Here is a 27,457-nt window from a genome sequence, read left to right on the forward strand (position 1 = left end):
TGATTAATATTCCATTATATATATATCACATCTTCTTTATCCATTTATCTGTCAATGGACATTTGGGGGCTTTCCATATTTTGGCTATTGTGGACATTGCTGCTATAAACATTGGGGTACATGTGCCCCTTTGAATCACTATGTTTGTATCCTTTGGATAAATATCTAGTAGTGCAATTGCTGGGTTATAGTTTAGCTCTATTTTTAATTTTTTGAGGAACCTCTATACTGTTTTCCAGAGTGGCTGTACCAGTTTGCATTTCCACCAACAGTGTAAGAGGGTTCCCCTTTCTATGTATCCTCACCAACATCTGTTGTTTCCTGAGTTGTTAATTTTAGCCATTCTGACTGGTGTGAGGTGGTTCTCATTGTGGTATGACTTGTATTTCCCTGATGCCGCGTGATGTTGAGCATTTTTTCATGCGTCTGTTGGCCATTTGTACGTCTTCTTTGGACAAATGTCTGTTCACTTCTTCTGCCCATTTCTTGACTGGATTTTTTGTTTTTTGGGTGTTAAATGATAAGTTCTTTATAGGTTTTGGATACTAGCCCTTTATCTGATAAGTCATTTACAAATATCTTCCCCCATTCTGTCGGTTGTCTTGGTTTTGTTGACTGTTTCCTTTGCTGTGCAGAAGCTTTTTATCTTGATGAAGTCCCAATAGTTCATTTTTACTTTTGTTTCCCTTGCCTCTGGAGACGTGTCTAGCAAGAATTTGCTACAGCTGAGGTCAAAGAGGTTGCTGCCTGTGTTCTCCTCTAGGATTTTGATGAATTCCTGTCTCACGTTGAGGTCTTTCATCCATTTTGAGTCTGTATATGGTGTAAGGAAATGGTCCAGTTTCATTCTTCTGCATGGGGCTGTCCAATTTTCCCAACACCATTTGTTGAAGAGACTGTCTTTTTTCCATTGGACATTCTTTCCTGCTTTGTCGAAGATTAGTTGACCGAAGAGTTGTGGGTCCATTTCTGGGTTCTCTATTCTGTTCCATTGATCTGTGTGTCTGTTTTTGTGCCAGTACTATACTGTCTTGATGATTACAGCTTTGTAATAGAGCTGCAAGTATGGAATTATGATGCCACCAGTTTTGGTTTTCTTTTTCAACATTACTTTGGCTGTTCAGGGTCTTTTCTGGTTCCATACAAATTTTAGGATTGTTTGTTCCTGCTCTATGAAAAATGCTGATGGTATTTTGATAGGGTTTGTATTGAATGTGTAGATTGCTTTGGGTAGCATAGACATTTAGCTTTTAATTACAATTTACACTTTAAATTGTTGTAGGGCTTTTCAAGTTTTCTATTTTTGGTTGTGTTCTTCAAGGAATTTGTCCCATTTCATCTAGATTGCCAAATTTTTGGAGCACTTCTATAGGTTCTTTGCACTTCCTGTGGACTCCCGTGGTTCCACCTTGCACTTCCTCGATCCGTGTATTTTTCTCTTTTCTGGCTGTTTGCATACTGCTTTTGGAGCCCTTAGGAATTCAGTAGTTTACTTCTGCTATCTTTTTTTTTTTTTTTTAAAGATTTTATTTATTTATTTATTTGACAGAGAGCGAGAGCAGGAACACAATCTGCTATCTGTTTTTAAGGCCCATTGATTCACCAAGTGGAGCTTTTGGACCCACTCTTACTTTTGGACCCACATCTTATTCCCAGGATACATCAATAAGTTATTTTTTTTTAAATTAAAATTAAAGTAAAATGAACATAACAGAAAGTTATACTTATTTAACCATTTTAAAATGTACAGTGGGTGGCTTCTAGTATATTCACAGTGTTGTACAAGTATCACCATTAACTCCGGAACATTTTTATTACCCCAAAAAGAAACCCCATACAAATAAGCAGTCACTCACTATTTCACCTCCTTCCCTAGCTAAGCTCATGACAATGATTAATCTCCTTTTTATTTCTGTAGATTTGTCTTCTCTGAACATTTCCTGTAAATGGAATCATATAGTGTGTAGCTGTGTTGTTTAATTTTTATGTCAACTTGGCTGGTCCACAGTGCCCAGATATGGGTCAATCATTATTCTGAATGTTTTTCTGAAGATGTTTTTGTATGAGACTAACATTTAAGTCAGTGGAATTTGAGTAAAGCACATTGCTCACCATATTATGGATGGGCGTCATATAATTAGCAGAAGGCCTGAATAGAACAAAAGACTGGCCTCCTTCCCAAGTAAGATAATTCTGCAGCAGATGGCCTTTGGACTTGAACGGCATCATCAGCTCCTTTGTGAGTCTTTAACCTGATGACCTTTGACTTAAATTGCAGCACTGACTTTTCTCTTGGTTTCTAGTCTATTATCCCACCTTGCAGATTTTAGATTTGCCAGCCTCCATAATCATGTGAGCCAATTCCTTAAAGTAAATCTCATTTTATACATACACACATCATATTGGTCCTGTTTCTCTGGAGAACCTTACAAATACAGTGGCCATTTGTGACTGGCTTCTTTCATGTAGCATAGTGTTTTTGAGGTTCATCCATGTTATAGTATATATCAGTATTACTTTCTGCGGCTAAGTAATAGTTCATTATATGAATATACCACATTTTATTTATTGAGCTGTTGATGGACATTTGGGTTGTTTCCACTTTTTGGCTATTATGAATAATGCTGCAATGAACTTTTGTCTATAAACTTTTGTTTTAATATCTATTTTCAGTTCTTTTCAGTATATTCCGAGGAGTGGAATTGTTACAGCATATAGTAATTCTGTGTTTAGCTTTTTGAGGATGTGCCAAGCTGTTTTCCATAGCAGGTGCACCATTTTACATTCTCATCGGTAATATAGGAGGGTTCTTATTTCTCCACATCCTGGTCTAGTACTTGTTCTTTTCCATTTTGTTTTTGTTTTATAACCATTCTAGTGGGTGTGAAGTGATATCTCATGGTGGTTTTGATTTGTATTTTCCTAGTGGACTAATGGATGTTGAACATCTTTTTTATGTGCTTTTGTGTGCTCATTGGCCATTTGTATATTTCCTGTGGAGAAATGTATATTTAATATCTTTGCCCTTTTTAAAATTGGCCTGTTTGTCTCTTTGCTGTAGATTTGTAAGAGTTCTTTATGTATTCTGGATATTAAACCATTATCAGTTATATGATTTGCAAATACTTTTACCAATCTGTTGTCTTTTCATACCCCCCTTTTTTTTTACTATTTTATTTTATTTTATTATTATTATTTTTTAAAGATTTTATTTATTCATTTGAGACACAGAGATACAGAGAGAGCGAGAGAGCATGAGCAGTGGGAGAGGCAGAGGGAGAGGAAGAAGCAGACTCCCCACTGAGTCAGGAGCCCGATGTGGGACTTTGATCCCAGGACCCTGGGATCATGACCTGAGCCGAAGGCAGACGCTTAACCATCTGAGCCACCCAGGCGCCCCTTTTTTTACTATTTTAAGTAATCTCTACACCCAGTGTGGGTCTCGAACTTAAAACTCCAAGGTCAAGAGTCTCATACATGTTCTATCTACTGAGTCAGCCAGGCACCCCTTCTTTTCATATTCTTGATAATGTCCTTTGATGCACAAACATCTTTAATTTTGGTAAAGTTCATTTTACTTATTTTTTGTTGTTGTTGTTGATATGCTTTTGGTGTTCCATTTAAGAATCTGTTGCCAAGGGGCACCTGGGTGGCTCAGTCAGTTGAGTGTCCAGCTCTTGGCTTTGGCTCGGGTCATGATCTCAGGGTCCTGGGTTTGAGCCCCACTTTGGGCTCCATGCTCAGTGGGGAGTCTGCTTGAGGATTCTCTCCCTCTCCTCTGCTCCCCCCCCACTCTCTCAAACAAACAATAAATAAAAGTCTATTGCCAAGTTGGAGATCTTGAAGACTTACTTCTGTGCTTTCTTGTAAGAATTCTATTTTATTTTATTTTATTTTATTTTAAGATTTTATTTATTTATTTGACAGAGAGAGACACAGCGAGAGAGGGAACACAAGCAGGGGGAGTGGGAGAGGGAAAAGCAGGCTCCCTGCAGAGCAGGGAGCCCGATGTGGGACTTGATCCCAGGACCCTGGGATCATGACCTGAGCCGAAGGCAGTCGCTTAACCAACTGAGCCACCCAGGCGCCCTCTTGTAAGAATTTTATAGTTTAAAAAAAGAATTTATAGTTTTATCTGTTACATTTAGTGTTCGATCTATTTTGAGTTAAGTTTTATATTTGGAATGAGATAGGGGTCCAACTTCATTCTTTTGTAAGTGGAAATTCACTTGTCCTAGCACTATTTGTTGAAAAGACTCCTCTTTCTCCTTTGAATGGTCTTGGCATCCTTGTTGAAAATCAGTTGGCTATAGATGTTTGGGTTTGTTTCTTGATCATCAATTCCATTTCATTGAAAAATAATATAAACCAACTAGGCCTCACAAACATATACAGAACACTCTACCCAACAAAGCAGGATATACATTCTTTTCAAATACACATGGAATATTCTCCAGGATAGAACGTAAGTTGGGCCATAAACAATTACCAGTAAATTTTAAAAGATCACAGTCATACAAAATATCTTCTCTGACCCCAATGGAATGAAGCTACAGAAATCAATTAACAGAAGGAAGACTGAAAAGTTTGCAAATATGTGGAAATTTAACAACATATTCTTAAACAACTAGTAGGTCAAAAGAAATCCTTGGGAAAATTAGAAAATACTTTGCCAGGAATGAAAACAAAAACCCAGTATACCAAAACTTATGGTATACAGTGACACTACTCTGGGAAATTGATTGTTCTAACACCTACATTAAAAATAAAGAAAGATCTCAAATCAACCTAACTTTGCACCCAAGAAACTAGAAAAAGAGCAAACTAAATTCAAAGCCAGCAAAAGGAAGAAAACAATAAAGATTAGATCAGAGATAAATGAAATAGAGAATAGAAAGACAGTAGAGAATTAACGAAACCAAAGTTGATTCTTAAGAGACAAACCTTTAACTAGTCCAAGAAAAAAGGAGAGAAGATGCAAATAACTAAAATCAGAAATGAAAGTAGGGACATTACGGCACCTGGGTGGCATAGTTAGTTAAGCATCTGTCTTTGGCTCAGGTTATAATCCCAGGGTCCCACATTGGGTTCCCTGTTCAGTGGGGAGTCTGCTTCTCTCTCTCCCTCTGCAGCTCTCTCTCTCTCAAATAAATAAATAAAATCTTAAAAAAAAAAAGGAACATTACTCTCTATCCTACCATTGAAGTAAAAAGTATTGTAAAAGAGTACTAGGAGCAATTGTATGCCAACAAATTGGATAACCTAGATAGAAAGGGCAAATTCCTAGAAACATACAAATTACCAAAACCGATTCAAGAAAAAATAGAAATTCTCAACAGACCTTTCACAAGTAAAGATTGAATCAGTAATCAAAAACTTTCCAACAAAAAGTCCAGGACAACACAGCTTCATGGGTGGATTTTACCAAACAGTTAAAAAAGAGTTAATTAATCCTTCTCAAACACTTCCAGAGAATAGAAGAGGAGGGAACACTCACATTCTATGAGGTCCTCATTATTCTGATATGAAAGTCAGACAAAGAACAAGAAAACTAAAAATTAATATCCGTCACGAACACTGATGCAAAGGTTTTCGACAAAACACTGACAAACCGAATCTGACAACACATTTACAGATTTATACAGTACGATGAAGTGAGATTCATCCTAGGAATGCAAAAGTTCAATATAAGAAAATCAATGAATGAAGTACACCATATGAACAGAAAAAGGACAAAAACCACATAATCATCTCAATAGAGGCAAAGAAAGCATTTGACAAAATTTAACACCTTTTTGTGATAAAAATGCTCAGTAAACTAAAGGCATAGCATAGAAAATATAGTCAGTGATATTGTAATAGCATTGTGTGGTGACAGATAGTAGCTACACTTGTGATGGTCATGGCATAATTTATAAAGAAGTTGAATCACTGTTGTATACCTGAAACATTGTAACACATATAAACACATGTAGCATTATGTGTCAGCTACTCAAATAAAAAATTTTAAATAAATACATTAAAAGAACACTCAGTAAACTAGGAATAAAAGGAAACTTCCTTAATATGATAAGGGGCACATACAAAAATCCTCAGTAACATACAGTTGACCCTTGGACAACATGGGTTTGAACCATGTGGGTCCAATTTTTTTTGATAAATGTAGTCCAGTACTGTAAATTTATTTTCCTTATAATTTTCTTAATAACATTTTCTTTTATCCAGTTTAGTTTATTGTAAGAATACATATGTAATACATATAACATGCAAAATATGCGTTAATTGGCTGTTATTGGTAAGGCTTCCTGTCAGTAGGAGGCTGTGAGTAGTTAAGGTTTTGGGAAGTCAACAAGACTGCTATTCTCTTGGCACTTAAACATTGTAACTCAATCTGTAACTGGTACTTGCTTCAATTAGTTTTAAAAATTATTATTTAAGTTTTTAAAATTCATTTAAAATATTTGGTTACATTTTTTTTTTAATTAAAAAAAATTTTTTTAAAAAGATTTTATTTATTTATTTGACAGAGAGACAGCGAGAGAGGGAACACAAGTAGGGGGAGGGGGAGAGGGAGAAGCAGGCTCTATGCGGAGCAGGGAGCCCGATGTGGGGCTCGATTCCAGGACCCTGGGATCATGACCTGAGCCGAAGGCAGATGCTTAACGACTGAGCCACCCAGGCACCCCTTGGTTACATTTTTTATCTGCTCCATGGCAGCATTTTTCTCATGAGTGTCCTTTGGCTACTGTTTTTCCTTTTTTAAGTTTTGCATTTATATATTCTATTCCTGCTTCTTTTTTGGGTTATTTATTTTTGAATGAAGAGAGTTCTTCCTGTACAGCGTTTTAGGATATCAGAAGTAGGTGTCTCAGGGTAGCTACTGTCTTCCAAATTTACAGTAATTTTCTTTATAACCAGGGTTGTGTATATGAATTTATTTCATTTCTCCTCCGCCAGAGAAGATTTGCTGTAGGACTGTTCATAGTGTAGGCTGTCTCACTATCTTTTTGCCACACCAGCAGCCTAATTTCTGCTAGTGTAGCTTGTTTGTGTGATTCCTAATTTAGTACTGTCTCCTCTACTTCTTCAAACTGTGAGCAGCAAAACTCCTTCCGCTAGCCCATGTCCCCTGTTTTTGTTGTTGCAAATGTGGTTTAAATTTTATACCTCAGGAAGTATACTTGAAGAAATGTACATACCTCCCCCCCTTGAGTTTTAGAGCCTCAGGCCTCATATTCACCCTCTTTCTTCAGCTTTGTCTCTCTTTTGGACTATCTTTCACGTGTTTCCTAGTTTTATTGGAGATCACATTTGCATTTATGTTTTTTATTTATTATTGCTTTTGGGTAATTTCCAAGAGGAGTAGGGAGATTCACACATTGCTCTGTCATCAAGACCAGAGTTACTTTAAAAGTATTTTTTTGTTAGTGCTTTGCATATTCATTTAGTCAAAATATTTAAACTGGATTAAATTTCATAATTATAAAATGTGGAATGTATTTGCACTTATTTAACAAAGACTTTCTAGCATTTAGTATGTACCAAGTCTGTTCTGAGTGCTTTACAAATATGTACATTTCATCCTCATAATAATCCTATGAGGTAGGTGTTCTTTTTATAGGAAACCGAAGCACAGGCAGGAAAATAAATTTGCCTATTGTTGCCTAATTAATAAGAAATAAGAACACTTTCTACTTTTCATTTTATGATGATAGCATTTGTGAATCTTGGCATCATCCATTTATACCTTGTGCTCATGAATCCCTTGAGAGGAGAGTCCATGTCTCATCTTTATATTTCTTGTACCTGTTTAGCAGAATACCTGAAATTCAGAAGATACTCAGTGAATGTTGTTGGTGAATATTTTTATTAGGAGCCAAATAATTTCCTCTGTGCCAGACTTGTATAGTTTCAGTTCTTTATTCTACTTGCTTTGTTTAAAAAAATTTTTTTTGAGTGCATGCGCACAAGCAGGGGAGAGAGGTAGAGGGAGAGGGAGAAGCAGGCTCCCCGCTGAGCAGGGAGCCTGACATGGGGCTTGATCCCAGGACCCTGGGATCATGACCTGAACCAAAGGCAGAGGCTTAACTGACTGAGCCACCCAGGCGCCCCATAAAGGTTTTATTATGACAGAGTTGTCAACATGCTGATAATTTAAGTACTAGTTCCCTTACCCCAGTTTGCTGTCCATGCTAAAAAATTATTTTTATATCCTGATATTAGTTGCATTTACACAGTGTTATTTGTAAAATAACGGGGGTGAACTAATTCAGGATAATAAAAATGTGGTAGTCATTTTACAGTCCATTTGTTTTTATTGCTGAGTTTTATTCCATTTTAAGAATATATCACTTAAAAAATTTTTTTAATTTAAATTCCAGTTAGTTAACATACAGTGTAATATTAGTTTCAGGTGTACAATATAGTAATTCAACACTTCCATACAACACCTGGTGCTCATCACAAGTGCCTTCCTTAATCCCCATCACCTGTGTAACCCATCCCCCCCCACCTCCCCTCTGATAACCATCATTTTGTTCTCTACAGTTAAGTCTATTTCTTGGTTTACCTGTCTACTCTCTCTCACCTTTGCTCATTTGTTTTTGTTTCTTAAATTCCACATATGAGTGAAGTCATACGGTATTTGTCTTTCTCTGACTAACTTATTTCACTTAGCATAATACTCCTTCCTCCATCCATGTCATTGCAAATGGCAAGATTTTATTCTTTTTTTTGGCTGAGTAATATTCCATTATTTATATCTATATACACATACATAACACATCTTTTTTTTTTTTTTTTAAGATTTTATTTATTTGACAGAGACATAGCGAGAGAGGGAACACAAGCAGGGGGAGTAGGAGAGGGAGAAGCAGGCTTCCCCGCAGAGCAGGGAGCCCGATGCGGGGCTCGATCCAGGACCCTGGGATCACGACCTGAGCCGAAGGCAGACACTTAACGACTGAGCCACCCAGGTGCCCCCATAACACATCTTCTTTATCCATTATCAGTTGATGGACACTTGGGCTGCTTCCATAGTTTGAGTATTGTGCCAGCATTCCTACTAACAGTGCAGGAGAGGTCCCCTAACTCCACATCCTTGTCAGCACCTGTTGTTTCTTGGGTTGTTCATTTTAGCTCTTTTGATAGGTGTGAGGTGATCTCTCATTGTAATTTTGATTTGTATTTCCCTGATGATGAGTGATGTTGAGCATCTTTTCGTGTGTCTCTGTTGGCCATCTGTGTGTCTCTTTGAAAGGTTGTCTGTTCATGTCATCTGCCCATTTCTTAATTGGATTATTTGATTTTTGGGTGTTGAGTTTTAGAAGTTCTTTATATAGTTTGGATATATGTCGCTGTTTGTTGATCTATTATCCCACTGATGGACACCTGGACTGTTTCCTGTTTTTGTCTGTGAATAAAGGTGCTATAAATATTTTTGTGTTTTTAGGGACATATGTTTTCATTTCTTTTGGTAAATGCCTACTTTTAAAATTGCTACATCAAGATAGATATGTGCTTAATTATATAAGAAATACTGTACTTTTTCCCAAAGTGGTTGTATTATTTTATATTCCCACCACTAACAGAGTTTCATTATCTGTATTCTCACTGATATTTATAGTTACCAGTCTTTTAAATTTTAGCCATTTAGTGTGTGTGTTTATTTTTAACATTCATCATTATAGTTATTGATATCCCATTTCCACTACCACCATTAATAATTTGAACATTTTTAGGTGTTCTTCTGATCCTGGTGATGAATTATGGAGTTAGGGAGTCCCCAAGACAGTTCTTTCACTTTTGATGCCAGCTGCAAGTTTGGAGGTCTCTAAGATCACCCTCACTTCTGAAATGACTTACAAGATCAGGGGTCCCCAGGACCACCCTTAGATTTGATAATTCATAGAAGGACTCACACAACTCACTGAAAGTTTACTGAAGGTTGTGTTTTTTTATAGTGAAAGGATGTAGTTTAAAATGAGCCAAGGGAAGAGGTGTGTTTGGCCACTTGGATATGATTGACTGCCCATGGGGCTGACCTTAATTTCCACTTTCTTCACAGGTTGAGTTCATACCACATGTCCCAGCCCCCCTCTTCTCCACACCACTCTCAATAAATCACATTGTTAGCATAGGCTTTCTGACAGGGCCTAAAGTCTCCAGGTAAATAAAAACACTATTATCAGTCATAACATTCCAGAGGTTTAGAGATTACTCCCCAGAAGCCAAGGGCAAAGGCCAGACCTCAGTCATAGTAGTGAGATCAGTCAACGCTCCCTGATCTCTTGGTCCCAGCTATGCTGGTAACCTGTGAAGTCCACCTGTGGATCCCTGCCTCTTGCCCCCCTCCACATCCTCAAATAATTTTGTAAGCACCCAGTTCCTTGCATTCAATCACTTTGAATTGGAATGTACAGAGTAAAGAATTTGTTTCTGGCACTGAAAAAAAGAAAGAGGGAGAGAGAGAGAGAGAGAGAGAGACAGAAAGACAGAGGGAGGAGGGAGGGAGGAAAGAAAAGAAAAAGAAAGAAAGACACCCAAATACACAAAAATTTAGTAACTGGAAAAGAGAACATTTTGATTCAAAGGGAAAAAGACCCCATCCCCCCCCCACCTCCACTCCAGCAACCCTCAGTTTGTTTTCTATAGTTAAGAGTCTCTAATGGTTTGCTTCCATCTCTGTTTTCATCTTTTATTTTTCTTCCCTTCCCCTATGTTCATCTGTTTTGTTTCTTAAATTCCACATGAGTGAAATTATATGATATTTGTTTTTCTGTGACTGACTTATTTCACTTAGCATAATACCCTTTAGTTCCATCCATGTTGCTGCAAATGGCGAGATTTAATTCTTTTTGATGGCTGAGTAATATTCCATTATGTATATACATATATGTATACACACACATACACACACAGTACACACACATGCTTATATATGTGTGTGTATACACACACACAGACACACCCACACACATACCACATCTTTATCCATTCATCTGTCAATGGACATTTGGGGGCTTTCCATATATTGGCTCTTGTAGACATTGCTGCTCTAAACATTGGGGTGCATGTGGCCCTTTGAATCACTATGTTTGTATCCTTTGGATAAATACCTAGTAGTGCAATTGCTGGGTTGTAGGGTAGCTCTATTTTAGGTATAGTTCTTTTTTTTTAAGATTTTTATTTATTTATTCATGAGAGACAGAGAGAGAGAGAGAGAGAGGCAGAGGGAGAAGCAGAGGGAGAAGCAGGCTCCCAAGGAGCAGAGAGCCCGATGAGGGACTCGATCCCAGGACTCTGGGATCATGACCTGAGCCGAAGGCAGACGCTCAACCATCTGAGCCACCCAGGCGCCCTTAGGTATATTTCTGATTATGTTTCATTATCTCTCTGTTTACTCATGTTCCATTACCAAGCTGTCTTAAGTATTGTCACTTTTTAAATTAATTTTTATTATCTGATGAGAGTAGGTCTTTTTTAAATACTATTCTTTTTCAAAATGTTTATAACTATTCTTAAATGTTCATTTTTCCATATGAACTTTATAATCAACCTATCTAGTTAAAAGAAAAATATTTTTGAAATAATAGCAGACTTAACTCTCCAACCCTTAGCAGCCACTGATCTACTTTCTGTCTCTATAGGCTTGCCTATTCTGGGACATTGTATATGAATGGAGTCGTATAATATGTGGCCTTTTATGTGACTTCTTAGCACAGTGCTTTCCAGGTTCATCCATATTGTAATATGTGGCCTTTTATGTGACTTCTTAGCATAGTGCTTTCCAGGTTCATCCATATTGTATCATGTATCAGTATTTCATTCCTTTTTTGAATAATATTCCATCATATGAATATACCACATCTTTTTTATCTGATTATCAGTTGATGGACATTTGGGTTGTTTCCAGTTTTTGGCGATCATGAATAATGCTATGAACATTCATTTACAAGTTTTTGTATAGACATATGTTTTAAGTTTTCCTGGGTATATACCTAGGAATAGAACTGCTGGGTCATATGGTAACTCTATGTTTAACCTTTTGAGGAACTCTGACTATGATTTTCTGAAGCAGCTGCATCTTTTTACATTCCTACCAGTGTTGTATGAGAGTTCTCATTTCTCCATGTCCTTGCCATCACTTGTTCTTGTCCATCTGTTTAATTATAGCACCCATTAATATTTCTAAAGGTATTTATGAGAAACTGATGTTGAATTTTAACCAATGCTTTTTCATCTTATATGGAGATTATGAGAAGTTTTTTTTTGTTCTGCTCTCTTGACTGTGAATTATAATAAATAGATTTCTAATATTAATGATGTTGATTTTGACTAGTTGTCAACTTGGATTTGTTTTCTTTTGTTAGAAAATTACTTAGTAGACATGTAATTGTTTCATAACAACTAAAAATTCCACTGAGAACTTTAAAACTACTTAATATGCATGTTCAGAGTAAAAGAGTTCTGTTTTCCTGGTGACTTCACTTGAATATCCTTATTTCAAGATGAGTTACATCTAAGCTTTCATAGCTTAAATATTTTGCTTTCATGTTTTGTAAAATATTAAAAAATTCTGCCTCCTTCCAAATATGGGTAAGTTTTCAGATTTTTTTTTTTTTAAAGATTTTATTTATTTGAGAGAGAGACACAGTGAGAGAGGGAACACAAACAGGGGGAGTGGGAGAGGGAGAGGGAGAAGCAGGCTTCCTGCCGAGCAGGGAGCCTGATGCGGGGCTCGATCCCAGGACCCTGGGATCATGACCTGAGCAGAAGGCAGACGCTTAGCGACTGAGCCAGCCAGGTGCACCAAGTTTTCAGATTTTTTAATGGGGAAAGTAGAAGTTAGTTCATTTTAGTTTCTTTTGCCTGGGTATTTATGGTAGATGGGAAGATCACATATTTGGTAGTACTAGTCATAATTTCTGGTACAATTTTAGTAAAAAACATGGGTACATAAAAGGTGTATGCGTGTGTGTGTGTGTGTGCATTTATTTAAAAATGAGGGCTTAAATTTTTTTTAAAAATGGTAGGAATTCTTACTAAAATATCAGAAAATAATAGAAAGCAAATGAAGAAAGTTGAAAGCCTGTAATTCTGTTACCCAGAGAAAACTTAATTACTATTTTGATGTGTGTGTGTTATATAAAACAGTATATAAATGCATAGAGTGTATTTATATATGCATATATAATGCATAGTTTATATGTTTTAAGGACAGTAGACTAATTGTATTTTAAAGGACTGTGTTAAATGCTTTAAAATGTGCAGTACCCCTAAGGAAAAGGGTCTTGCTGTACTTTATGTTTTCCATTTTTTTACTGTAGTAAAATATGTATGACATAAAATATACTGTGTTAGCCATTTTTAAGTGTACAGTTTAGTGGTATTAAGTACTTCATATTGTTCTGCAACTATCACCATCATCTATCTCCAGAACCCCTCATCTTGTAAAACTGAAACTATACTGGTTAAATAATGAGTCTTCTGATCCTCTCCTTCCAACCCCTTGCAACCTCTGTTCTTTCCATCAATATGATTTTGACTACTCTAAGTACCTCATATAAATGGAATCCCAGAGTATTTGTCTTTTTGTGACTGACTTCATTCAGCATAATATCCTCAAGGTTCATCCTTGTTATAGCATATGTGTTGGTATTTCCTTACTTTTTAAGGCTAAATAACAGTTATTCACTCAAAACAAATGTAGTAAGATTTTAAATAGTAGTTTTTCTTATATAAGAAATGAATAGTCATGTTGGTAAAGTTTAAATAATTGTTAAAGTGGAAGCTTTGGCTTAAATTGTCTTTTTTTTTTTTTCCAATCCCACCCTTTTCTTTATATTTTTCACATTTTATTCTGATATTTCTGCCTTAGTGAAATGCTTTTAAGAGTACAGATGCCTGGCTCCTAATAGAAAAGTCTTAAGCTAAATTGTCAATATTACCAAATTTCATTGACTACTTTGCCTATGGTTTATAAGGTGTACTGTTATTTCATGTACTGTTAAGGTAGAAGAAAATACTGCTAATCGTTATTAAAAGATGAATCCCAGTATCATAAATGTTAAAATGTGAAAAGTGTTACCGTAGAATCTATAAAATATAATACATGTATGGAAAGGGTGCACCCATCATACCACATTTAGTGGCCTTGTACTTTGTTTTGTAACTCTTGTTACAAAGGACTGGAATGAAGGAATTGATTTGACTATTTTTCATGTTGCTAAGCTGATCAAAATTTGATTTTCTTCTTTTTTAAAAGTTTTATTCATTTTAGAGAGAGAGTGAGAGAAAGAGAGCGTGTGGTGGGGGCAGTGGGAGAGACAGTCTGAAGCAGACTGTGCACTGAGCGTGGAGTCCCATGTGGGGCTCGATCTCATGACCCTGAAATCGCCACCTTAGCCAAAACCAATAGTCAGACATGTAACTGACTGTGCCACTCAGACACCCCTGACTTTTTTAAATAAAGATTTTATTTTTAAGTAATCTACACCCAACGTGGGGCTCGAACTTACAACCCCGAGATCAAGAGTTACATGCTTTACCATTTGAGCCAGCCAGGTGCCCCCCAAATTTAATTTTAACTTTGTTTTCTATAGTTCCCTCTACATTGGTTAAGTTCAATGAACATTTTTAGTGCCTACTATGCATTAGCCACTGTCATAAAAGTAGTTAACATATATAGTTTTACTGTGTGCTAGACAGTGTTATGAGCACTTACTATATTTTAATTAAGTAAATTTTACACTATCTCTATGGTGTGAATACTGTTACTATCCCATTTTGAGGCACAGAGAAGTCAAGTGACTTGACCAAGGTCATACAGCTAGTACATGGTGGAGGCAGGATTTGAATGTTTGATTTGATTTTCTGACTCCAGAGATTTTTGTCAGCAGTACCTAGGAACATAAATGAATAAAATATTGTCCTTTCCCTGAACACAGTTTACCAGGTAGTATCTGAGGGTGGTTGATAAATTTACATAAAATTATTGTTATACTTCTAGTAATGAATTTTTATTTGTGTTTTTAGGACATTCAGTCAGAAGAAGGCTGCCATTGAAAGAGAGTATGCACAGGTAAGCTTGGAAATTGAGGTGACCATTCTAGGTATACCTCTTCTTTGGCTTAAAGGCAGATATGGTTGTTGGAGAGAAACTTTGTTATCCCGGCATCCTGTTTTTCTTTTTAATTCTGGCTATCTCACTTTGATCCTCCTTTTACTCCATTTGAATCTCTAGATGAGGAGGTAAGTTGCTCCTTACTACACTGAAGGTTACGAACCTTTGGAGAGAAGATAATATTTATAGAATTTGTAAAGTATTTACAAGTGTAAATAAGGCATACATTTTATAAGTATATATACTTGACCCTTGAACAACATGGTTTTGAACTGCATGGTTCTGCCTATATATGGGGTTCCCCCCCCCCCAGTAAATTTATGTACAGTTTTGTAAGTGTATTTCTTCTTCCTCAGTTTTCTTACTAACATTTTCTTCAGGGGTTACTTTTTTGTAAAAATACAATATATAATACATATACAGAATATGTGTTAATTGACTGCTTATATTATCAGTAAGTCTTCTGGTCAGCAGTAGGCTTTTAGTAATTAAATTTTTAGGGAGTCAAAGTTATATGTGGATTTCTGACTACATTGGGGGTTGGCACCCTTAATCCCCGCATTGTTCAAGGGTCAGCTGTATATTCATTCTCTTATATATCCTATTCTCTGCAGTCTTATAGAAGGTTAATTTTATTTTATCCAGTTAGGCATTGATTTCTATTTAGGTCCCTGTTGATAGAGAATGATGTTCTTTCAATGGATGGTGTAATGCTATTTCTAGGGAAATTTAAGCATTTCCTTCCTTTATTTTAATTCAAATCTTATTTGCCCCCAGATAACTAAATGTGCCAAGAAAAAATTATGTTGGTAAATAATTTTGTAGATATGTTAAGAATTAATAACTACCTTTCCTTGTATAAAAACAGTTTGACATGATTTGGAAATTTTGGCCCTTGTAAGCAATTACTTTCCATGTGGAATAGCATTCTAAAATTGATGTCCTCCCACTCCCAAAATTATAAATGTCAGGTTTTGATTTTAGTTTTATTCTGATTTTACTGTAGTTAACAAGGTAACTATTTTATTTGGTAATCTTAGAAGATAATTATCTATTTCTTGAAAGCTGGATAGACTCATTAATTAGTTAATTCAGTCATTAGTTATTGAGTGCTTATTTATCAGGTACTTTACATAATGAATTAGTGTCAGTTCTAATAATTAGTGTTGAACCTTATTCTATGCAAATATAATGATAGCTAAAATTTATTGAATCCGTGTACTAGGGATTTTGCTGATTATTTTACATAAATTATCTGATGTAATCCTCTCAATAAACCTGTGAAATAGGGCAGTTATTACGCCTTTTACAGATATGTTTCCACTGGGACCAAAGTATATGATCTCTTAAAATTTATATGAAGTGAAAATTTTTGTATGATAAATTTGTCTGGAACATGATTTAAAGTTCTAATAATCAAATAGGACAGGCTCATGATTAAAAATACAAGACAGTACATTAAATTGCATGAAGATTAGCAGTCCTTTGTCCCAACAGCAGTCAGTATCCTCAGAGAAAAGATTAAAAGTAGATGACTATTTTGGTTCTCCTGGTGATCATTTCCATATCTTTAAATAATGTGCTTATAACTGATTCATGATTTGTCAACTCTAGACATTATTGCTGGATTATTTTTTATAATAAATAAGAAATTAGCTTCCTAAGTCATTCCTTTTGGCCTACTCTTTCCAATGTAATTTGGCACTATTTTAGTACCTTTGTTATTTTTCTAACTCTAAATGGTATGGACTTTTATCTCTTGTTCTATTAAGTGCATATATATATATATGTTTTTATGTGTGTTTATAACATGTATTTATGTTATTTGTATGTAGATATATGTATTTTTGTGTATATATGTATGTATGTAGTACAGTGGAATTGCATCTACAGAGCAATCTAATTTATTCTTGAAAAATTTTTTTAAGTGTCCTTTAAGTAAATTATACCTGGTTTTGTTTATACAATTCTATATAATAATGTATAAACTGTATAATATACCTAATGTATATTTTAAAATTTCATAGAATAATAATATTCAGAAATTAAAGTGTTCCACTGTCTCTCTGCTTGGGACAAGTGAGCACATTTATGGAGAGTCAGTGTGCAGATTCTTCTTGTTATTTGTCATATTTACTTTTTAGGTGATTTTTCTCAGTTCTTCTTACTCTTCAGTATTTTTCCAATTAATTTTTCAATTTATTTCTTGATGATATAGACGAAGTATCTACACTCTTTTCTTTTTTTTTTTTTTTAAAGATTTTATTTATTTGACAGAGAGAGACACAGCAAGAGAGGGAACACAAGCAGGGGGAGTGGGAGAGGGAGAAGCAGGCTCCCCGCAGAGCAGGGAGCCCGATGCGGGACTTGATCCCAGGACTCTGGGATCATGACCTGAGCTGAAGGCAGTCGCTTAACCAACTGAGCCACCCAGGCGCCCTACACTCTTTTCTTAAGTGTTTTTACATCTTATCAATAGTAGAGAAACCCCTCAAATGACTAACATTCTAGCTGTGGTTTTTGCTAGTATGTGCTAATTTAAAGATTTTTTTTTTTTTTTTTTATTCATGAGAGACAGAGCAAGAGAGAAAGGCAGAGGGAGAAGCAGGCTCCCAAGGAGCAGGGAGCCCGATGCGGGACTCGTCCCAGGACCCTGAGATCATGACCTGAGCCGAAGGCAGACGCTTAACCATCTGAGCCACCCAGGCGCCCTGTATGTGCTAATTATGTCAGGTTTATTACTTGCATTTGCTGTCTGAGGGACATACACTCATTGGTGATGGGATGTGGTCAGAGAGGACAGCTGGACTGTTTACATTATTTCTTTTTTTTTCTTTCTCTGGCTCAGTATAGGGGTGAAATTTTGGGGGGTAGATTTTAAAAATTGAAATACGGGTGCCTGGCTGGCTTAGTTGGTAGAGCATGCAACTTGATCTTGAGGTCATGAATTCAAACCCCACATTGTGTGTTGAGGTTAAAGGAAAAAGATTTAGAAATTGAAATACAGCATATATACAGTAAGATGGACAAATCTTGAGTATACTGTTTGATAAATTTTTATGAAGTGAACACAGTCCTGTAGCTACTATTCAGATTAAGATGTAGAACATTACCAGGGTCCAAGAAGCAGTCATTACTCCTACCTTCCAGTGGTAACCAGTACACAGATTCTTATCAGAATAGTTACCTTTGGATTGTTTACTGTTTTTGAATTTAAATTAAATGGTATCATGTACTGTGTACTCTGATTTCTTTCATTCACCATTAAGTTTTGAGTTTCATATATGTTGTTGTGTGTAGGAGTAGCTTACTCTTTTTCATTATAATATCCACTGAATGACTATATCACAATTTGTTTTCCAGTTTACTGATGATTAAAATTTGAGTTGCTTCCAGTTTTGGATGATTTTGACTGTTGCTTCTAAGGAAAACTGTTGTACATGTTTTTTGGTGGACATATGGATGCATTTCTGTTAGGTAAACACCTGGGAGTAGAACTGCTGGGTCACCGGGTATATATGTATGTTAGCACTTTAATAGTTACAACTGGTTTTCCAAAGTGATTATACCAGTTTACATGATGCTCAGCAGCAATGTATGAGAGTTATAGTTGCTCCACATCTTTGCCAACACTTGGTATTGTCTAAAATTAAAAAGTGACATTCTGATGAATGTATAGTAATATCCTATTTTTTTTAATAAGCTGTTTAAAAATTGATATATAACATGTGTATAGAAAAGTGTATAGATCCTAGGTACAGCTCCATGAATTTTCAAAGTGAACACACCCATATAACTAGTACCCAGGTCAAGAAACAGAACATTAACACCACCCCAAAAATCCCTCTTGTGCCCTCCCCCTTTACTGCTCTCACTCTTACACAAGTATTCACTATACTGACTTTTTTCTTTTTTTAAAAGATTTTATTTATTTATTTGACAGAGAGAGACACAGCGAGAGCAGGAACACAAGCAGGGGGAGTGGGAGAGGGAGAAGCAGGCCTCCCGCTGAGCAGGGAGCCCGATGTGGGACTCGATCCCAGGACACTGGGATCATGACCTGAGCCGAAGGCAGACGCTTGACGACTGAGCCACCCAGGCACCCTATACTGACTTTTTTCTTAAACAGCCTTCGGGGTGCCTCGCTGGCTCAGATGGTAGAACTTGCAACTCCAGATCTCGGGGTTGTGAGTTTGAGCCCCACGTTGGGTGTAAAGATTACTTAAAAATAAAATCTTAAAAAAACAAAAACAAAAACCCAGCCTTATTGAGTTATATACTTGTGAAACTATCATCACAATCAAGATAAGAACATGTCTATAGCAACCAAGAGTTTCCTCATGTCTTATTATAATCTCTTCCTGTCACTCACCCCTGATTGTCTTTTCCCCATTATCACTCAGGCAATCACTAATCTACTTTTTATCACTATAGATTAGTGTGCATTTTTTCTATATAAATGGGATTGTATGGTATGTACTCTTTCTTATCTGGCTTCTTTCATCAGCATAATTATCTTATTATGTTGTGTGTATCAATAGTTCATTTCTTTTTTTTGTGCTGAGCAATATTCTCTTGTATGCATATACCACAATTTATCCATTCACGTCTTTTTTTTTTTTAAAGATTTTATTTATTCACTTATTTGAGAGAGAGAGAGAGCACATGAGAGGGAGGAAGGTCAGAGGGAGAAGCAGACTTCCTGCTGAGCAGGGAGCCCGATGCGGGACTTGATCCCGGGACTCCAGGATCATGACCTGAGCCGAAGGCAGTCGCTTAACCAAATGAGCCACCCAGGTGCCCCTATCCATTCACATCTTGATGGACATTTGAGTTGTTTTTATTTTTAGGTATTATAAATAAAGCTGCTGTGAACATTTTTGTGTGGACAGATGGTTTCATTTCTCTTGGGTAAATACATAGGAGTAGAATGGCTGGGTCTTCTGAAGTAACTGCCAAATTATTTTCTAAAGAAGTTGTACCGTTTTATATTCCCACCAGCAGTATATGAGAGTATCAGTTGTTCTACATTCTCCCCAACACTGGATATAGTCTTTTCAATTTCAGATATTGTAATAGGTTCACAGTGGTATTCATTGTGGTTTTAATTTGCATTTACCTAATAGTTAATGATGTTAAGCATCATTTTCATGTGTTTATTTGCTCTTGGTACAAATTCTTTGGTAAAGTGTTCAGATATTTTGCCAATTAAAAAAAGTTATTTGGGGGGGTGCCTGGGTGGCTCAGTTGGTTAAGCGACTGCCTTCGGCTCAGGTCATGATCCTGGAATCCCGGGATCGAGTCCCGCATCAGGCTCCCTGCTCAGCAGGGAGTCTGCTTCTCCCTCTGACCCTCCTCCCTCTCGTGCTCTCTCATTCTCTCTCTCGCAAAAAAAAAAAAAGTTATTTGGGGGCACCTGGGTGGCTCAGTCGTTAAGCGTCTGCCTTTGGCTCAGGTCGTGATCCCAGGGTCTTGGGATCAAGCCCCACATTGGGCTCCCTGCTTCTCCCTCTCCCACTCTCCCTGCATGTGTTCCCTCTCTCACTGTGTGTCTCTCTGTCAAATAAAATCTTAAAAAAAAAATTTAAAAAGTTACTTGTTTTTTTATTTAAAAATTTTTATTATGAAAAATTTTCAAGCATATATGAAAATAGGGATTAGAAGAGTGACTTCTTATTAGCTGTTACCTAGCCTCAACTATTACTGTACATTACCATACATTTCATTTATAGCTTCCAGCTTGCTTTCCCTTGCTAAGTACTTTTGAGAGGCATAACTTACGTAACATTAAATATCATCCATTTGTAATGTATAATTAAATGTTTTTTTGCAAATTTATAGGTTTATGCAAATGTCAGCACAGTTTAGTTTTAGAATATTTCTGTTAATCCAATGAGTTTTCTATACTTGTTTGCAGTCAATCTCTGTTGCCTAGGGCAGCCATCAGCTTTACGTCTCTATAAATTTACCTTTTCTGGATATGTTGTAAAAATGTACTCTTAAAACAATATGTAGTCTTGCCTGGCTTTCACTTAGCAAATGTTTTTGAAGTTCATACATGTTCTACCATGTATCAATAATCCATTCCTTTATTTATTTATTTATTTATTTATTATTTTAATTGTTATGTTAATCACCATACATTACATCATTAGTTTTAGAGGTAGTGTTCCATGATTCATTGTTTGTGCATAACACCCAGTGCTCCATGCAGAACGTGCCCTCTTTAATACCCATCACCAGGCTAACCCATTCTCCCACCCCCCTCCCCTCTAGAACCCTCAGTTTGTTTTTCAGAGTCCATCGTCTCTCATGATTCGTCTCCCCCTCCGATTTCCCCCCCTTCATTCTTCCCCTCCTGCTATCTTCTTTTTTTTTTTTTTCTTAACATATAATGTGTTACTTGTTTCAGAGGTACAGATCTGTGATTCAACAGTCTTGCACAATTCACAGTGCTCACCGTAGCACATACCCTCCCCAGTGTCTATCATCCAGCCATCCCATCCCTCCCACCCCAACCCCCACTCCAGCAACCCTCAGTTTATTTCCTGAGATTAAGCATTCCTCCTATCAGTGAGGTCATATGATACATGTCTTTCTCTGATTGACTTATTTCGCTCAGCATAACACCCTCCAGTTCCATCCACGTCATTGCAAATGGCAAGATCTCATTCCTTTTGATGGCTGCATAATATTCCATTGTGTGTGTGTGTGTGTATATATATATATATATATATATATATATATATATATATATATATATACACACACACCACATCTTCTTTATCCATTCATCTGTTGATGGACATCTTGGCTCTTTCCGGTTTGGCTATTGTGGACATTGCTGCTATAAACATCGGGGTGCACGTACCCCTTCGGATCCCTACATTTGTATCTTTGGGGTAAATACCCAGTAGTGCAATTGCTGGGTCATACGGTAGCTCTATTTTCAGCTTTTTGAGGAACCGCCATACTGTTTTCCAGAGTGGCTACACCAGCTTGCATTCCCACCAACAGTGTAGGTTCCCCTTTCTCCACATCCCCGCCAACATCTGTCCTTTCCTGACTTGTTAATTTTAGCCATTCTGACTGGTGTGAGGTGGTATCTCATTGCGGTTTTGATTTGAGTAATCCATTCCTTTTATTGGTGAGTAATATTCCATGGTATGGATACACACACACACACACACACACACTACATTTTGTTTAGCTATTCACTAATTGATAGATACCTGGATTGTTTCCAGTTTTGGCTATTATGTGTAATGCTGCTATAGACATTCACATAGTAGTCATTATTTGGACCTGTGTTTTCATATTTTTGGGTGTATACCTAGGACTGGAATTGCCAGATTATTTGGTAAGTTTATTTTTAACTTTTTAAGAAATGGTCAAAGTGTTTTCCATATTGGCTGTGTAATTTTGCAGTCCCATCAGCAGCATATGTAGGTAGCTGTGTATGTGTAAGTCTATTTCTGGACTTATATTCTATTCAACTAATGTATTTTTTTAATCTTTTTGCCCATATTACAGTTTTAATTACTGTAACTTTATAATAAACCTTGATAGCTGGTAGTATTAGAGTCTTCACTATTTTTGGCCCTTTATATTTCCATATACCTTTTAGAATCAGTTTGTTCATTTCCCTGGGGTTTTGGGGTTTTGATTGTGATTGCTTTGAATCCATAGGTCAATTTGGGAAGAATTGACATCTTAAATGTTAACTCTTCTAAACTATACTTATTTAGTTCTTTTATTTTTCTCAGTTTTTCCACTATTTTAAGTATGTCATGTAGTTCATCAAAACCTCCATTTTCTTGGAGACCTCTTTCCTTGAGTCTGCAGCCTCTTGTTTCAACCTGCATTTTCTCTGTAACTGCCGCATAGCTCTTATTTGAGTTGGATTCATTGATTCTTGGGCCTGTTTTCCTAATTAAATTAATAAGGAAATTAGCTTACCCCCCATTTATTTTGAAACATTTCATACAGTGATTTCCTAAAAAGGTTTTGTATTTATATTATTTCATTATAATTTAATAAAATTCCGTGAAGAACAGCTCTGAGCACACAGAGTACTATAATACAATTCCCTTCATATGGATATAACAAATTAAATATATTTTTTGTAGAAGATTCTGGAAATCAAATAGAAGGAGAAAAAATTTGTCCCCCCATCCTGTAGAGATTGCCTTAATTAATTAATTAATGTGCTATTATATAACCTTATAGTTTTTTTTAATGAACATGTTAAAACATATATTGAAAGAGTTTATTTAAAATTTATAAATGTATTGTTTTGTTCAGGGTATTCTCTCTTTAGTTACCAATAACAGTGAACATATTTCTTTCTATATCATTGTTGAAGTAACTGCATATTACAATTTGGAATAATTATATTTCATTTTATTTGGTATAACATTTATTTAACATTTTATTTAACTAATATTATTAGGTTTTTTTTCTAGTTTTACTTTTTTTTTTTTTTATATAAACACTGTTAGACTGAACTGCTTTACATTCATCTCTGATTATTTCCTTGCACCAGTTCCTATAAGTGAAATTTCTGGGTCAGAAGTTATGTACATTTTTAAGGCGTTAGTAATCTTAATGAATGTACTGCAAAAAATAGTTATTTATGTTCCTAGAGCAGTATATGAATGTCTATTTTCTGTGTTATAACTATTAGATGATATAATTATAAATATTTTGGCACCTATTTTTTTAGGAGAAATTTGGTATTTTTGTTCTAACAACAACAAAAATTCTGATTAAATTGTGTGTGACACTGTGCTTTTTTTATCATTTGATTACAGTTTTTGAAAGAACTCTTTCAGCATTAATTAGAAGTGATGTTTTAAAATATCTATTTCTTGGCCATATTTTAAAAGGGAAATATAAATATAATAAATTGATAAAGGTATTTCTAAAATGTCTTCCTATTCAAAGTCTGACTGTTCTGAATAACTTTTATTTTTTTATTTTTTTAAGATTTTATTTATTTATTTTTTATTGTTATGTTGATCACCATACATTACATCATTAGTTTTAGATGTGGTGTTCCATGATTCATTGTTTGTGCATAACACCCAGTGCTCCATGCAGAACGTGCCCTCTTTAATACCCATCACTGGGCTAACCCATCCTCCCACCCACCTCCCCTCTAGAACCCTCAGTTTGTTTTTCAGAGTCCATCGTCTCTCATGGTTCGTCTCCCCCTCTGATTTCCCCCCCTTCACTGAATAACTTTTAGATCCAGAGCCATTAATTTACTTATTTTTCCATACTGTATTATCTCTGTACACCTTAGTATATTAGTAATGTAGCATTTCTTAACAGAATATCCCAGTGTTGTCTTCAGGAATTTTTCTCCTTTCCTGATACCATTCTTCACGTTTCCATGCAGGAAGTGTCTTGATCTTAGCAGACAGTGTCAGTGAAGGTTTTTAGACAACACTCAGGTGATTTTTAAATGTTTGTTGTTGGAAATATATGAGTTGCAGTTGTCTCCTCAAGCCAACAGAACAACCACCAGCTTCTGACAGCAGTTGCGAGATGTCAACGGTTGGAGATCTTAAAATGTTTAAAAAATATGTATCTTAATAGAATTGATTATCTCTGTTCTTTTTTTTTTTCAGGCTATGTAGAGATTTCATTGTTTGAAGAAAAGTTGAAATGTGGGGGGAGACATTAAGAAAGGATACTCCTAATGGCTTTTTTCTTTCATAGACTGAGGAATATGTTGCAAAATGAAATATTCCTAATATTACATATATATAATATATACATAGTGGGCTGTTGTCTTTTAGTATTTTAGAGGGGTATGGGAGTAGATATCTAATTGCTTTTTGTATTTATTACTATAGGCACTGGCTACATATTTTTCATTTTATGGACAAGAAATGGGACACTAATTCAAAGGCAGGAATATTCCATCTGAAATACATAAAATTGATGATACTAGGAAAATTACTTCTCTGACTTTTATTTTTCCTTCATTTTTGAAAGGAGAATGATGATCATTCTCCCCTCCCTTCTTTTCAGGCTAGTCAGATATGCTAATGAATATGAAATCGCTTCCCAACCTATGTGTACCTATATAAGATGGTCTTTATTGTTTTTAGTGTCTCAGTTTTACTTATCTCTGTAAATTGTTGTAACCTAGCTTTGTTAGATAATGGATTTCCCTAGTAGAAAGAGAGTGATCAATTAAATTTGTGGACCTTTGTGTGTATTATCAGGTATTCCAAGTCCTATGTGTCTGGGAAATAGAACGAGGTAAAGTAGTGGGAGGATCTTCTTGCCTTTGGGAAGCATTGTAAAAATCCTCCCACTGGGCGCCTGGGTGGCTCAGTTGGTTAAGCGACTGCCTTCGGCTCAGGTCATGATCCTGGAGTCCTGGGATTGAGTCCCGCATTGGGCTCCCTGCTCGGCAGGGAGTCTGCTTCTCCCTCTGACCCTCCCCCCTTTCATGTGCTCTCTCTCTCATTCTCTCTCAAATAAATAAATAAAATCTTAAAAAAAAAAAAAATCCTCCCACTATGAGAACATCTACTGTTTCATTAGGATAACTACTTAACTATCTTTATGCCAGAATTTTTTAAAAAAACTATCAAAGTCTTTAAAATTTTTTTTTTTTTTGAGATTTATTTATTTATTTATTTGACAGGGAGAGACAGCCAGAGAGAGAACACAAGCAGGGTAAGTGGGAGAGAGAGAAGCAGGCTTCCCGCCGAGCAGGGAGCCCGATGCGGGGCTCGATCCCAGGACTCTGGGATCATGACCTGAGCCGAAGGCAGACGCTTAACGACTGAGCCACCCAGGCGCCCCTAAAATTTTTTTTTAAGTCTTCAAAAATGCAACAGTAACTCAAGATTTTATAATAGAAATCCATGCAGTAACATCAGCTTTATTGAAATATGCTTTATAATCCAAGTTATCTAAATGTATCTGTAACAAGAATCAATTAAGTTATTACTTTAAGCCATAAGTGATTTACAAAATGAAATTTTCATTGTGTTAACCAACTTTAGATTTTGGAATTTTTTACTGAATTGAATTGAAATATGAAGGGGGCGCCTGGATAGCTCAGCTGGTTAAGCGTCCAACTTCGGCTTGGGTCCTGATCTCAGGGTCCTGGGATCGAGCCCCGTGTCAGGCTCCTGGCTCCTAGCTCAGTGGGGAGTCTGCTGCTTCTCCCTCTGCCCTCCCTCTACTTGTGCTCACATGTGTGCATTTTCTCTCTTTCTCTCAAATAAATAAATTCTTAAAAAAAAAATATGAAAAAACTTAACTGACCTAATGACATTTTTTCCTCTCATCTTTTATTTGGAAAAACTGCAAATCTGCAGAAATGTTGAGAGAATAATACACTGAAGAATAGTATTTTTAAAAAAGGAATACTATTAATTGCCTCTGTATTAACCAGCTATTAACATTTTGCTATATTAATATTGTGTTGATACACTTTTCTTTCTAAGCTGTACTGTTTGGAAAGTAAGCTGCAGTCATTATACTTCTCTTCTGCATACTTCACTTTGCATCTTCTAAGAACAAGAACATTTCCCCAAATAATTATAATGTCATTATCACACCCAAGATAATAATTCTGTAACGTCTAATATGTAGTTTATATTCAGATTTCCTCATTTATTCCTGAAATGTCTATAAGCTGTTTTCCCAAGATCCAATTAAAGTTTGCACATTGCATTTGGTGGATAATGTCTCTTGATTTTATTTATTTATTTATTTTTTAAAAAAGATTTTGTTATTTATTTGAGAGAGAGAATGAGCGAGAGAGAGAGAGCACATGAGAGGTGGAGGAGAGGGAGCCTGATGCGGGACTCGATCCTGGGATTCCAGGATCATGACCTGAGCGGAAGGCAGTTGCTTAACCTACTGAGCCACCCAGGCACCCCTTGATATTTAGAATATTTCCTCCACCTTTTTTGTTTTTTGTGACATTGACTTTTTTGATAGGTCTGGTCATTTGTATTGTAAAATGCTTTGTATTTGGAATTTTTCATTTTTTTCCCTTCATGAATAGATTTCTGTTAAATATGAGCAGAAATACTATGTAGGTAATGTTGGGCCTAGTAAGATTTTATGGTTTGTTTTGGTGGCTTGGATGGGTTAGATCACAACATCACTGATATTGCCAATATTCAAGCCTGATTGAGTCTATATTAATGATAGTAGATTTTTTTTTTAGCATTTACCTAATTGTCTCAAACCATGTCTGTATTTTTTTGCTATATCACATATTGCTGGTGCTCTAAAAACATGAAGTTTTGAAAAAAAATGAAGTTTTGTTCCACTAAAATTTTGGCAAGGCAC

The 27,457-nt window shown here is 36.0% G+C and overlaps 1 protein-coding gene across 2 annotated transcripts in view; it reads left to right on the forward strand.

The window, feature by feature from the left end:
- The window catches only part of FCHSD2 (FCH and double SH3 domains 2), a 307,059-nt gene that overhangs the window by 37,054 nt on the left and 242,548 nt on the right, over nt 1-27,457 (forward strand). For both annotated transcript variants that reach the window (XM_064576965.1, XM_064576964.1), the window contains exon 3: nt 15,037-15,082. In XM_064576965.1, coding sequence (XP_064433035.1) covers nt 15,037-15,082 — 46 coding nt within the window. The remainder of the gene's footprint in view (nt 1-15,036; nt 15,083-27,457) is intronic.

The sequence above is a fragment of the Mirounga angustirostris genome, unplaced genomic scaffold (assembly GCF_029215605.1).
Source record: "Mirounga angustirostris isolate CCGP_5_RB_7025 unplaced genomic scaffold, mMirAng1.0.hap1 SCAF_13, whole genome shotgun sequence".
Taxonomy (NCBI): Eukaryota; Metazoa; Chordata; class Mammalia; order Carnivora; family Phocidae; genus Mirounga; species Mirounga angustirostris.